The 14,519-nt window shown below is 33.9% G+C and overlaps 2 protein-coding genes, 1 non-coding gene and 1 pseudogene across 5 annotated transcripts; all 4 read left to right on the top strand.

The window, feature by feature from the left end:
- The first annotated feature begins 224 nt into the window (after positions 1–224).
- On the top strand, positions 225–2,176 carry LOC143637118 (protein transport protein SEC23 F-like). Its single transcript, XM_077104567.1, has 5 exons — positions 225–363; positions 451–612; positions 696–838; positions 933–1,123; positions 2,100–2,176. The coding sequence occupies exons 1-5, from the start codon at positions 298–300 to the stop codon at positions 2,174–2,176; spliced, it is 639 nt and encodes a 212-aa protein (XP_076960682.1). The 5' UTR covers positions 225–297.
- Positions 2,177–5,868: 3,692 nt separating this feature from the next.
- Positions 5,869–9,935, top strand: LOC143637131 (toMV susceptible protein tm-1(GCR26)-like; annotated as a pseudogene). The gene is made up of 8 exons (XR_013154378.1): positions 5,869–6,026; positions 7,244–7,903; positions 7,978–8,184; positions 8,258–8,473; positions 8,557–8,760; positions 8,849–9,083; positions 9,153–9,331; positions 9,419–9,935. The product of XR_013154378.1 is annotated as a toMV susceptible protein tm-1(GCR26)-like (transcript).
- Positions 9,936–11,357: 1,422 nt separating this feature from the next.
- LOC143637095 (thioredoxin domain-containing protein PLP3A-like) lies at positions 11,358–13,705 on the top strand. Of its 2 annotated transcripts, none has more exons than XM_077104546.1 (9): positions 11,358–11,484; positions 11,567–11,670; positions 11,971–12,045; positions 12,417–12,464; positions 12,568–12,710; positions 12,830–12,902; positions 13,133–13,194; positions 13,276–13,373; positions 13,458–13,705. In XM_077104546.1, the coding sequence occupies exons 2-9, from the start codon at positions 11,587–11,589 to the stop codon at positions 13,562–13,564; spliced, it is 690 nt and encodes a 229-aa protein (XP_076960661.1). In that variant the 5' UTR covers positions 11,358–11,484; positions 11,567–11,586; the 3' UTR covers positions 13,565–13,705. The 2 variants fall into 2 exon arrangements, with proteins under 2 accessions (XP_076960661.1, XP_076960662.1); XM_077104547.1 differs by having other exon boundaries at positions 11,366–11,484; positions 11,577–11,670.
- Positions 13,706–14,240: 535 nt separating this feature from the next.
- TRNAH-GUG (transfer RNA histidin (anticodon GUG)) lies at positions 14,241–14,312 on the top strand. The gene has a single exon. It is a non-coding gene; the product is annotated as a tRNA-His (tRNA).
- Positions 14,313–14,519: the final 207 nt, after the last annotated feature.

Below are 14,519 nucleotides of genomic sequence, written 5' to 3'. Positions count from 1 at the left end.
TATGCCACTGTTGCCGATGATTCACAGTCTATATCGTGCACAAGAACCAGAAAGTCGGTGACTTCTTTAGATTTGTCAACATTTTATTTGTAAATTGTGATGAGCATTGTGCTATTTACATAAGTTGGTTGCTGGTCAAGTGGTCAACCAACCCCACTTGGCCCATTTCGACACGTACTAAAAATCTTGCCACCTAAGTTTTGTATACAATGTTTTCTGCCGGTTGTGCCGGGTAACAGATCTTTAAGGTGCACTGGCGTTGCGTTGAGTGTTGCAGCGGGTTTGTTAGGGGCTTCTATGGCTGGTACTGGTGCTAGAATTGTGGCATTGGTTGGTGGTCCGTGCACTGAAGGCCCTGGTTCGGTAAGCTTTGTGAAAACGATTTGTGTGGATAATTTAATAATTATGAATCATAATATAAACTTGTGTTGGTTTCTGTTTTGTTTTCAGATTGTATCGAAAGATCTATCGGATCCGGTGCGTTCGCATAAAGATTTGGATAAGGATGCCGCTCCTTATTTTAGGAAGGCGGTTCTGTTTTATGAAGAACTTTCGAATCAAATGGTCAGCCAAGGTCATGTGTTGGACCTTTTTGCTTCTGCGCTTGACCAGGTTCATAACTCATTACTAGATTCTGATCATCATTTTTAGTAATGTTGTTATAGTTCGTTAATTTAGTGTCATGCGTGTTATAGGTTGGGGTTGCAGAGATGAAAGTTGTTATAGAGAAAACTGGTGGGCTTGTTGTTTTGGCTGAAAGTTTTAGGCATTTGGTTTTTAAGGACTCGTTCAGACGGGTATTGGAGAAAGGGGAAGAATCTCTTGGTCTCGCTCACAAGTGAGTATTAGTTTCATGTTTAAAAATCTGGACGTTACATATTTTAATAAAGTATTTGTGTTTTATAAAAATGTTCACTGTCTTATACTTTCAGTGGCATGCTTGAGATCAATTGTTCAAAGGATATTAAGATTCAAGGGATCGTTGGACCTTGCGCGTCCTTGGAAAAGGTCAATTTACTGAACCTTATCTTAAGTTTAACTTTATTGACTATCTGCAGACGGGTTGGGCAACAGGTCAAACCAGATTTCGAGTCAAAATGCTTAACAAGTTGCAAGATTTCAGGTTGGGTTGACCTGTACCCTTTTGTTCAAAAGTTTTATAAAAACGATTGCGTGCCAAATATAATTGTAAAAATTATACTTTTTTTTAACTATAGTACACTTTCGTGTATTAAAAAACATACATTGGCGACTTACTACCTGTCACTTCATTTATACTTTGTTTGTGAATTATTTTTTGAATGACACTTTCTTGGTAATTACATTCTGAGATTTTAAACAGGTTAAATTGACATGAAGGGTGCTGAAAGAAATATGGAGTTGCATAGTTGAACACAATGGCGAATCTGGATTGCAATGGGTGTGCTTAGTGTAACCATGTATCATCATCATCATCATCATCATCGTACTCAGTATATCCCACCAATAGCAATGCTATGGTAGGGTCTGAGGAGGGTAAGATGTAGACAGCCTTACCTCTATCCCATAGGGATAGAGAGGCTGCTTCCGGTGAGACCCCCGGCTCGATAGTAGTTTTGAATCAAGCCTTGGACATAAGACACATAACACTCAATCATCGGGACACCGGCTGATTGGTGCATGTGCCCTTGTCTTTCGGCTATCAACGCCACCACATGATGCCTGATTAACCTTCCGCCACTTTTAACGTTATTTTCACGTGATTAGTAAAATAACGTCAAAAATTAGTGCAATTTTACTTTTGCCCACCCAAGGGTTCACACATATATACATTATATGTGCGCACCGCAAGCAGGGCGTATAGTGTAACCACGTATGTGTATTATATATTGTATACAAACCGCTTTCTATTCAAGATGGTAATCATAATTTGATCTTAATTTTGTTCTGTTATGCTGATTCGAATATGTGCAGCGGCTCACTTACGGGAAATTCCACTAGTTATGCTAACAATACCAATTAGAACTGGTTGTTAAAACTCATGGTACATTCCTCATTTTATCTGCAACTTGATAATGTTTATTCAACTGCATTATTGTTTAATATTTGCTTGATTTTAGGTGGTAACAGGTGGAAAGTTGGTTATGAGGTTCACACCATGCCGAATAGTTTGGTTGAAGTTCATATTAAAAACTGATTGTGTAAATCCAGATCAGATTGCACCGTAAGAATTAAATAAACTTTTTTAAGTATTTTTAAATATTTCATACCAGTCAATAAATGTAATAGAATATGGAGTGAGTAGTTGTTTTTAAAGCTATTTACCATTTTCTTAACTTTTCCTTTACTTAAGATTTTTTCAATGGTACAAGGTAGGGATGAGATCGGTATCGGTACCGAAAATCCCGAAAACCGCAAATTCTTGGTGCATGTACTGGTACCAAAATATCTTATTTGGTTTTAGTTCGGTACTGGGACAGTACCGGTATTGAACGTAAAATTCGGGAAATACCGATACCGAAACTCAAAACTTCGGTACGATGGTACCAAATTGGTACCGATTTCGGTACCGGTACCGAACTTGCTCATCTCTACAAGGTATTGTTGCATAGAACAAATGTTTTTTTTTTACTTTTTTTTTAGTTTTCATTTTTTTCCGACGTCATTTCCTGCTTTTGAGAATGCTAATTACAAGATTTGGTTTTCTATTTTCATTAAGTAGTTTTTACAAAAAGACATTAGCGGGTCAGACCGACCTGTTTGTGTTTGTCCGTACTAGAAAGTAGCCAATTTTCAACTTGAATATTTTTTTGGCAAAAAATTAGAAAAAATTTGGTGGGTCAGACCGACCTGTTTACACCCATACTAGAAAGTACCCCGTTTTCAAATCTGAATCCATTTTGATAATGAAAAAGGATTGGCAGGTCAGACAAAGTAACCCCTTTCTATTAAAGAATTGGTTAATAGATTAATCCAACCATTGCTTATTAAAAGAAGATATAATATGACAAATGCAGGAGAGGTGGGAATATGATATAACAAAAGTTCTTGAAGGCATTTGTCTTATGGAAAAGGATTCCAAGAACAGAATCCGCTGGAAGTAAGTTTGTACTAATTGTATGATATAACAAATGATCTTTCGATTACGTTTTTTTGTGTTCTGATTATCGTTTTAGCAATATGTGTTTTTGGGACTTGTTCGTGCTTTCATCTTTTTCTTTATGACAAGAACGAGCAATATGGAACTAAGTTGAATTATAGACATTTACAGTTGCAGTTGACATTGAAATATGATTTTTTATATATGAAATATGATTTCTTATATATAATAATAGGTCATAACGATTGACTTTGATTTTGGGATTGGCATTTTGTAGTATGAAGATGAAGATAAGGATATGATGATGTATGCAACACATGATCTTGTTGGCAGCTGTGGAGCATAATAAAATCAGATGGTTAGAAGGTATGAAGTGAAATTACTACATTCAGTTATTTGCCCATCATCTTTGGTTTGGTTTCATGGTGAATATAAACAGAGGTTAAAGTTGCAGTTGGATTACTCTAGGAAGGCTATAAACTGTAAAGAGCATGTTCATGTGGATGCCTGCACTTTGGCTAAGAGTTTGGTTGTAGTCAGGCTGCATTGCTTGTGGATTTAGGTGTATTTTTTCTATTTTTAGTAGAGTTGGCGATTGATGCACGTATGCTAATATTTTTCTTGAAAAACTATTTTAGTTTGATACACATACATTATATGATGACTCTTATCTTGTTAAGGTGTTCAACTCACTAAAGGATTGATAGACTTATCAAAAACGAGTATTGCGTTGTAAAATGTCTTCGCCGGTGCATCGCGCGGGTTTATATTATCTATATATCTATATTATTCTATATTATAATACATATAAGCGGCTTTTCACCTCTCTATCTTCTCTCTCTTAAGACGCCTTACTATTTATTATATCCTTCTTTGACGGCGACTTCAATCCTCTTCCGGCGACTATAATTGCTAACCTGCGCATTGATTGCGTCCCTTTGAATACCTGACTTACGCCATGGAACTGACGATTTCCTTTTAATTCTTGATGTCAGTTTTAAAGAATCCCCTTTTGATGAAACCTTTCGTTATTCTCTCTTATAAATTCACTAGCTACTACCAATTGAAGTGCAATCCTCTCTCTAAATTGGAGAATGATATATGAAGTGACTTGTGATGATTTGTGAATTATTATTATTATTATTATCATCATCGTGTCTTCTTTTGTTGATAGCTTGATGCATTTAGTCACGCTACTTTTTGCTCCCTGTATTCTGGTAAACATATAGTAGTATATTTTAAACCCAATTTAATTATTATATTTATTTGTAATCAAAAGATAATAATTGATAGTCGATGATATATGAATACTAAACCTTCCACGTCATCTGTATTATCATCATTTGTCAAATCCGGCACAAAATAACTTGTCATGCAGTGCTCTTCATACACAATATAAGGATGGTTTTGCCACTACAAACACAAATTTATTTTAACGTTTACGACTCAACAGTTTTGTTTTGCCGTTTTCCCTTCTGTTTTCACCAATCACCATAAAGGGAAACCGGTCTTTTCGATAGCTCATTACTCATTATTAATATAAATTTGACTATTTTCTATATCCTCTCTTAAACGTTAAATTACTTCAATATGTATGGTGATAGTCTGAAAACAACCTTGATCATGTGTAGGTTTAAGTTTTTGTAAATTATCATAAGAAAGATGTAGCGGATAACCAAATAATAGAGAAAATTAATGAAATTCATTTGGGCATCTTACACTAATAGAAACTTTATAAAATATTACCGAGTCTACAAGGGTACATTTTGTTTACAATGAAATTTAGTGAGTTGGGATTATTAGTGCAAGGGTATATTCTATATACATGGATTCAGAGCATCAAGCCTAAACCTAGCAGCAAATAAAATCCATTAAAAATAAAGAGATTTTAGCACGTTCAAAAAACTACTTTTTATCCTGTTACCCGACCCTTAAAAAAAAGAATATGTTTTGTTTGTAAATTGTATTTACCTAGGAAACTGAAGCAAATATGAAATGAAACTATGTTCAAGAATAATAATTAGATTTTGCTACATTAATGCATTCACAGTAATATCAACATCATCAAAATAAATGCCATAATCCTATAAAGATATACAAATACAAAAGCATGTTGATATATAAGAATAAATAAATTGAATTGATATATAAGAATGATTAAAGATATACCAACTCACTTAAATCATTCAAAAGTTGTATGTTCATTTAGTTTTTGCACATGGTTCTATGAGCTCTTGAAAAGATTGCATAACCTAATTTTTCATAACCAATAGAAAGGGTATAACGATACCGGTACGGTATCGAAAATACCGATCTTGAAAATCACCTATATATAAAAGTTACTTTATTAACTTAGAAAAATGTAGTTGTCTTTAATTTCTTTTATTATGATTATTGTGTTATATTAATTTCTTACTTATCATAAACTATAGCGAATATAAATGTAGGTATTGTAAAAACTGAATCCCAGTTGTGTCTCGCCGCAACGCGCGGACACACCTACTAGTTTTTAATAAAACAAATAAAAAAAATTATAAACATTTTTAATGAGAAGAAACCAGAGGGAGTAAATAATTAAAGACTTATAAATCTAACAACTTAACCAACATATAAACATAAATAAATAGACACGTAGTAGGTACAAAATCAAGTTAACCCATATAATAATATTAATAAAATGTATCAGATGTACGGATACATCTAAATACGTAGTAAGTACAGATTCTGCTTTCACCGACTGACTGCCGTTAAAATCATGCGACCGCTCGAGTAATCTGCACTTATCAGTCAGTAACCATCTAAACTTCAAATCACCATGCGAAATCATAAAGATTTGCTTCAAGTCTTTTGCATTGCGACTGCTGATACAAAGCATGAAGAACTCTTATTTCTCTCCGAATCAGTCCGATCCAGTCTCACTACTTTTTCCCCTAATCCTCCCTCAAAGGTACATTCTTTTTATTTATAATTGTAATAATATACATCTTCGATTTACTCCAGATTTATGGAACCCTAATTTCCTTAAATACATAAAATTAATTAGAGTATTCATTTTAATCAAATCTTATGTCAATGGGTTTTCAGCTTTGTCAGAATCTAGTGAAGTTTAGATTTTGATTTTGATTTCTCTCTGTTCTATTAAATAATTACGTCTTGTTTGCAGTGCGCGCATATAATGTATATATGTGTGAACCCTCATGTGGTCTAAAGTGAAATTGCACTAATTTTGATGTCATTTTACTAATCTCGTGAAAATAATATTAAAAGTGGCGGAAGGTTAATCATCTGGTGGCGTTGATAGCCGAAAAGACAAGGGTACATGCACCAATCAGCCGATGTCCTGATGGTTGAGTGTTATGTGCCTTATGTCCAAGGCTTGATGCAAATCGAGCCGGGTGTCTCACCGAAAGCAGCCTCTCTATTCCTATGGGTAGAGGTAAGGCTGTCTACATCTTACCATCCTCAGACCCTACCATAGCTTTGCTATTGGTGTGATTTACTGAGTACGATGATGATGATCTGCTATATTAAATAACATTGATGTTCTTTAATAATTAGCTAAATGATATGATTACGCCATAATCCATAATTTTTTTATAAAATCTTATCTTACTATTCTAATAAACAAAAATAATGATGCTTAGGTGCTCTAACTACATTTAATCCTACCCTAAATTTCCCTCATAATTCTCTAATCTCTCATCTCATTCATCCTTGCTATCCATGGATTATTTTATCATTTGTTTATTTTATCTAGCTCAAGAACTCGTGTAATACGCGAGATTTTTCAATGTCTAAATTAATAAAACAAATTATATGAAAAAAAAAGATACAAAATAAAAACATAAAATAAAAAATGTTGACTATGTTTGTAGTCCTAATAATACTGAATAGTGCCTATTTGTGATAAACTATAAATGTTGTATATAAGGAAAAATTCTCAAATTTGTAAAATTGAGATTCTAAACTTTTTATTCATTTTTTTACCTTTAATTGTGTGTATTTATTTCAAATAACGGACCTTATTAATTTTTATCATTTGATAAATCCCGTGTAATACACGGGTTCAAAGATGGTTAGAATATATGGTATATTATTTAAGTATTTTAAAAAACATTAATTTAACCACAGGTTTCTAACCTAGTTATTAATCTATATACACAGGTACAAGTTGTGGTTGTAGATGTATCAGTTGGACCAAATGAGATTAACACCTTCAAAGATTTCAAATTTGTATCAAGAAAAGAACTCTTATCCGCCTACTCTGAATCAGAAAACAAAACCGAAATTCAAATCCCAGAGGTTAGAGGTGAAGCACTAACTGTCATGAACAAAGCACTCACACTTTACATCAAGAAATCACACCAACGTGGTGTCCTTGCTGGCGTTATCGGCCTCGGTGGCAGTGGTGGTACATCAATATTATCCCCTGCTTTTAAATCACTTCCGCTTGGTGTACCGAAGATAATAGTATCGACTGTTGCTAGTGGTCAGACCGAGCATTATATTGGGACGTCTGATTTGGTTTTGTTTCCGTCGGTTGTTGATATTTGTGGGATTAATAGTGTTAGCCGGGTTGTGTTGTCCAATGCCAGTGCTGCGTTTTCGGGGATGGTTTGTGGACGGATTGTGAATTTGAAAGAATCTTTAGATTCCAGTAATGATAAGTTTACGGTTGGTTTAACGATGTTTGGTGTTACCACTTCGTGTGTGAATGCTGTTAAAGAAAGATTGAATAAAGAAGGTTATGAAACTTTGGTTTTTCATGCAACTGGGGTCGGTGGTTGAGCTATGGAGGATCTTGTTAGAGGAGGGTTTATACAGGTAAGTTTTGAATTTAATGATCTTATTCTTGATTGGAAGTGTGGGTTAATGCTGTAATTGTTTGTATTTTGAAGGGCGTTTTGGACATTACAACGACTGAGATTGCTGATCACATAGTTGGCAGTGTTATGGCTTGTGATGAGTCGCGGTTTGATGCAATGATTGAAAAGAATGTTCCTTTTGTTGTTAGTGTTGGAGCTTTAGACATGGTGAATTTTGGCGCCAAAAATACGATACCTGCAGAATTTCAGGGGAGGAAAATATTTGAGCATAATGAACAGGTTGTCGCACATCTAAAAGTTAATTACATTTACTTAATTTAATATATTTTGTTAATACCTTCATAATTTACAGGTGTCATTAATGCGAACAACAGTCGAAGAAAACAAGAAATTTGCTGCGTTTATTGCTAAAAAGTTAAACAAATCGTCATCTAAAATATGCGTGTGCCTACCAGAAATAGGCGTTTCTGCTTTAGATGCACCCGGAAAGCCGTTTTATGACACGAATGCTACAGGTACACTTATAGAAGAATTAAAAAGACTCATTGAGGTTACAGATGATAGGAAGGTTAGTTACTTAGTTTCGTTATTAGTTATTATTTATTACTGAAACTATGTTTACCATTTACTAAAATATATGTAATAAATCAGGTGAAGGTGTATCAATATCACATTAATGACACCGAGTTTGCAAAGGTTTTGGTTGACTCGTTCTTGGAAATAACTGAAATAACTAAAAAAACAAATGTTTCGAGCCCGAAACAGGGGTTGTTGAACCCGATGCTGCAAGTGTACCCTGCAAGACTTACAGAACAATTTCTTATAACTTAACTAACTTCCCTGATGCAAAACCGGGTGAGTGTTGAATTGTTGATATTTGATTCGTCATTCATGTATGCTAATATGTTATGATAAACGTGGACTAATATATTTTATAAAACAGAAACATTGGAAAGAACGCATACTGTGTTACAGATGTTGAGAGACCAAATAAAGCAAGGAAAACCGATAATAGGGGCTGGTGCGGGGACCGGGATTTCTGCTAAATTTGAAGAGGCGGGCGGTGTTGATCTGATTGTACTGTACAACTCGGGGCAGGGAGAGGCTCGTTAGCGGGGTTGCTACCTTTTGCTGATGCAAATGCTATTGTTGTTGATATGGCTAATGAAGTACTACCAGTAAGTTTAATATTTAAAATAAATAAAATTTGTTATTATTATTTTTGTATTTTGACATGGAATATATAGGTAGTGAAAGAAGTAGCTGTCCTTGCTGGAGTATGTGGGACCGACCCGTTTCGCAGAATGGATCACTTTTTAAAACAGTTGGAATCTATTGGATTCTGTGGGGTCCAAAACTTCCCGACTGTTGGCTTGTTTGATGGTAATGTCAGGCAGAATCTTGAAGAAACAGGAATGGGATATGGGTATGTATTTGTAATAGTCTTACTATTTTAAAAAAATGAGTTAACGAATAACGAGTTAGTTATGTTATTTGGTTTATGTGGTTGTAGTTTGGAGGTAGAGATGATAAACAAGGCTCATAAAATGGGGTTATTAACAACATATGCTTTTAATGAAGATGAAGCAGTTGAAATGACGAAAGCGGGTGCTGATATTATTGTAGCGCATATGGGGCTCACAACATCGGGTTCGATTGGGGCAAAAACGGCTGTGACATTAGAACAAAGTGTGACACGTGTACAGGCTATTGCGGATGCTGCTCATAATATTAATCCTGATGCGATTGTGCTTTGTCATGGAGGTCCGATATCGGGTCCAGTGGAAGCAGAGTTTGTGTTGAAGAACACGAATGGAGTTCATGGGTTTTATGGTGCGTCGAGTTTGGAAAGATTGCCGGTTGAAGAAGCTATCAAAGGAACTGTTCAACAGTACAAATCGATATCTTTAGTGTAATGTGTAATGTAACATCAGTTGTGTGTGTTTGTATGTGTATTTACAGGTTTTTGGACTTTGAGAACTGTAGTAAACAAGAAATGTGAGGAATAAATGAAGGCCATTTTGATGGCATATAGTGGCTTGTTTATAACATTAAGTTTTCTTAAAGGATGTGATAAGTTTAATTCTATGTCTCACAAATTCAATCATCTTGGTAAATGGTTGGTTGTTTTTAATTATAGACAGGTCTATTAACCATAATCTGACTAACAAAATCCTATATTTTGTTATGATTTTATAGTTGTTTATCAAAAAATCCTTCGACGTGACCCATATTAAACCTCTTAAGAGTGAGGTGTTCATGGTTTGATCCGATCAGTTTAACTATTGTTTTGAAGAATGACAAATTAAACTGGTTGGACCGACCAAAATGATTCAGTTTAACTATTATATTATATAACAATTGGAGAGTTTGGTGCCGCTAAGCCTTGATTGAGCCACTTTGCGGCACCATACTTGTCAACTGTTTTCTGTTTTTTTTGTTCTAGTGTCGTAACGAAATAACGGAAGCCGATAAAACGTCAATTTTGTGGTTTTTTGTTTGATTGATTTCTGTGACTATAACAAACGTGATGAAAGCCAACTGATTCTGCCTAGATTCATCGCCTCAACGTTCAGGAACGACAACGCTTGAGTTTTACCAACGCCCGTTGTTACCGACGAACACCACCCCATTCATGCACATCATTTTTTTATTTTTGGTTTTTAGTTACGATAACATAACGCGTGACATCGAAACCGATCGAAATTGCATAGACTTATCGGCTCAACGGCCAACACCGGCAACACCTAGTTTTTACCAACATGCCCGGCGCAACGCGCCGGGTAAAACCCTAGTTTGAACTATAGAAAAAACTAAAACTGTTGGTTTGTAAAAACTTTTTGAAAATAAAGATGGTTTATGAATTTTATGCATATACATAATTACATATTCTGAAAATGAAAAAAAATATATAAAATAAATAAGTGACATGTTCGCTTCACACTATCAATTTGAAGTTCAAACCGTAAGCATACCGTTAATAAGAATATTTCAAACCATGAACCATGGACAAAACCAGGGATGAGCAACAACCAAACCAAAAACCGACAAACCAAACCGAGATTTACCGAAAACCGAATTAACCGAAAATCGGGCATCGGCTATTTTTTGTACCATCGGTTAATCGAAATTAAGTGAACCGAACCATTCATACTTTTCATATATTTCTATATTTTGTATCTTAATTTCATGTATTTCTTGTTTTACACCAATATCTCATATATTATTATACCCATTTCATGTATTTATGCACATATTTCATGTCTTTCAAAGTAAAAATCTAAGCCTAAGTTTGATTTTGGTTATTAACCAAAAAATAACCGAATAAATCAAACCGATTAACCAAAAACCGATATGTTTAATTTGGGTGAGAACCTAATGGTGCACAGCCCAGTTGAAACCATAGGTAAGAAATAAGAATAATAAAAGGTATGGGGTAAGTGTTGCCATATGCATGATAGTACAGGGTCTTGTAAACCAAATTCAGTCCACAGGTTTGAAAGACATTCGATCTTCAATCGGGATTCAAATCAACAGCCACTGTTCGTTCTCTCCAAATCTTAGATCTCTTTCTCTCTGGTGAGATTAATATTATTTTGTATCAGTTTTTGATGTTTTGGTGACCTAAACATTATTATTGAAATTACTACAATTTATTTAGGGTTTTGTAGGTAATTAAAGATGAATCCGGATTCAGTGAAATCGACTCTGCAAACATTAGCATATGGAAATGTTATGGCTGCTGCTGCTCGTGATTATCAGAAGGTAGCTACTATTCTCTTATTATTATATTAATAATCTCATTTCATTCCATTAGGGATTTTTTTTTTTAAATTATTGCCCCCTTTTTTATTTTCGTCTTAATTTTAAGTCATTTATGCAGCCAAGTAGCAATTTTCTTTCAGTTTTATTATTATTATTATTATTATTATTATTATTATTATTATTATTCAGTCAATTAAGTTTGCTATTTATTTTGTTTATGTTTGGATATATTGAAATCAATTTTGTTTCAAGTTATGGCTTGATCATGTTAAGAGGATCTAAATTATTTATTTATTATAGGAAATATTAGCTCAAGAAAAGGCACACGCATCATCATCTGTTAATGAGGAGGTTGATCTAGATGAGCTGATGGATGTAAGTTCTAAATTCATTTACATATTCATTGTATATCTTATGCAGTGTTGTAGAACTCGCTAGTTGGGATTTTTTTAATCGGATTGGAATTTTATATGTAGCTTTTATAATTACACACAAATTTTTCCAAATTTTCATATATGATTTTTCAATGTTATTAATCAGATTGGATTAATAAGTATAATTTTTTAAATACTTCAAAGATTTTGACTGACATTTGAACAATTTGGACCGACTACCGATTTGTTGGTACAACTAGGTGAATCAGTAGCATACCCATTAGCAATTAATCGTGATTTTTACAACACTGATCATATGTTTGTTGATAAAAAAAGTTCATTACTATTTATTCAAATGGAACTGTATATCAGGACCCGGAGTTGGAAAAGTTACATGCAGATAGGATTGCAGCACTTAAGGTTTGACTGTTCTTTTTAATGCAAGCATATGTAGCTTATGACATTGATAATATTGAATTTAACTTTTAAATGTTGTTTATGCTTTAATCTTTGATTGCAAAAGAGAGAAGCCGAAAAGAGACAATCTTTGACTAAAAAGGGACACGGGGAGTACCGAGAGATAACCGAAGGAGACTTTTTGGGTGAAGTCACGGGTAGTGAAAAGGTGATCTGTCACTTCTGTCATCGCGAGTTCTATCGCTGCAAGTAAGTTATTATTTTGTTTTTTATGCAAATAACCAAACTTCGTAACAAAATAGCAATTGCTTGATAAATGTTTTACTTTATGATTTCTTTCAAGATGATAATGTTGAAATGTTATGTAGGATAATGGACAAGCATTTAAAGGCTCTTGCACCAAGTCATGTCGATGCCAAGTTCATTAAAATAGACGCAGAGGTATATTTTTGCAATACGGTTTACCATTGAAATACGGTTGTATATTTAACTTTACTTTGGGTATATTTAACATTTTAACACCACTTGAAATGCGGTTTACCATATGTATATAAGCACTGTATACGCAGAGATAATGTTGAAATCTGCAGTAAAGTTTTACTTTACTTTGTGTATATTTAACATTTTAACACCACTTGAAATACGGTTTACCATTTTCAACCGTTGTGCAGAACTCCCCGTTCTTTGTCACCAAACTAGGAATCAAAACACTGCCATGTGTCATATTATTCAGGTTAGCTTCATGATAATACTATTACTATTACTTTGAGTTTTGATTCTTCTACACGGTCTAAAATTCAATTCGTATTATCAGAAAAGGGATTGCAGTAGATAGGCTGGTTGGGTTTCAAGATCTTGGAGGAAAAGACGATTTTACCACTAGGTGGCTAGAAGCTTTGCTGATAAAGAAAGGTGACATTTTTTATTTTATTTTTTGAATGGATTTAATATTTGGCTGCTTTTGGTGTCTTGTTGATTATTGTATTTGTTGTGTAGTTATAATTGATGAGAAGAAAAAGGATAATGACGAAGAAGCTGAATATGATGAAAGTAGACGCAGGACGGTTCGAGTTTCTGCAAATCATGATTCTGACTCTGAGTGAAAGTAGTAAATTTATGTATCTTGATTTGATGATCATGTTAAGTAATTTGCCAAGGATTTTTGTTTCCTGAATTTATGAATATATGTATCGTGTTATAATTTGTTTTTATTAGTAGTAGTGAGTTTAGATTTTGAAATCAAATTCAAATATGAATTCTCATTCTACAGAGGTAAAAATTCATGATGTGTATCTGATCAGTGATCTTGATATATGTATTTTTCATCCCCTTCGGTTCCTTTCCTTATCCTTAGAACAGTAGTGTTTGAAACTGGCAAAGTCACTCAATCCAGCAGTGGCAAGTGTAGTCACTTAACCAACGCCTTTCAAGCGATATCTTAACTAGGGGTACGACTCTTTGGCAGCAATTCATCTTTTAGCATTTAGAATGATGTATTCACGGTCTGGTTCAATATGTTTTCATAAAAATATTGAGAATGTAAAAAAAATAAATTATTAAGGTAAGCGTTTCGCTTGGCTTACACGATTGTTTCAAGTTTCAAACAACTGGATGAAACGTTAAACCAACAAACCTTTAAAACACGAACCATAAATTTGAAATCATGAATATGTTTGTGTAGTTTATATATTATCAAATAAATAAATATACATTTACGATTCTTATTGTTCTGCTTTTAAGTGCATACTTATTAAATTTAAACGCAGCAGTATCACCGATGTGGCTGTAGTTTAGTGGTAAGAATTCCACGTTGTGGCCGTGGAGACCTGGGCTCGAATCCCAGCAGCCACATTTTCTTTTTAAAAATTTGTTTTAATTATTTTTTGAATAAATTAAAGTTACAATACATAAATAAGTATGATTTATCATGAAATTTTATGACAATAATAATCAATATTTTTCATTATTACACCTCATGGCTTTCACTTAAAACAAGTAAAAAAACGATTTTTTAACCGTTGATATTCCTACAACTTTTTCTGATTTGTCCTCTGAATC

Source organism: Bidens hawaiensis, unplaced genomic scaffold (assembly GCF_021521415.1).
Source record: "Bidens hawaiensis isolate Kalapana, Puna unplaced genomic scaffold, B.hawaiensis_p1.1 tig00008125_1, whole genome shotgun sequence".
In the NCBI taxonomy this organism is placed as follows: domain Eukaryota; kingdom Viridiplantae; phylum Streptophyta; class Magnoliopsida; order Asterales; family Asteraceae; genus Bidens; species Bidens hawaiensis.
This window is presented reverse-complemented; position numbering and strand designations above follow the sequence as displayed.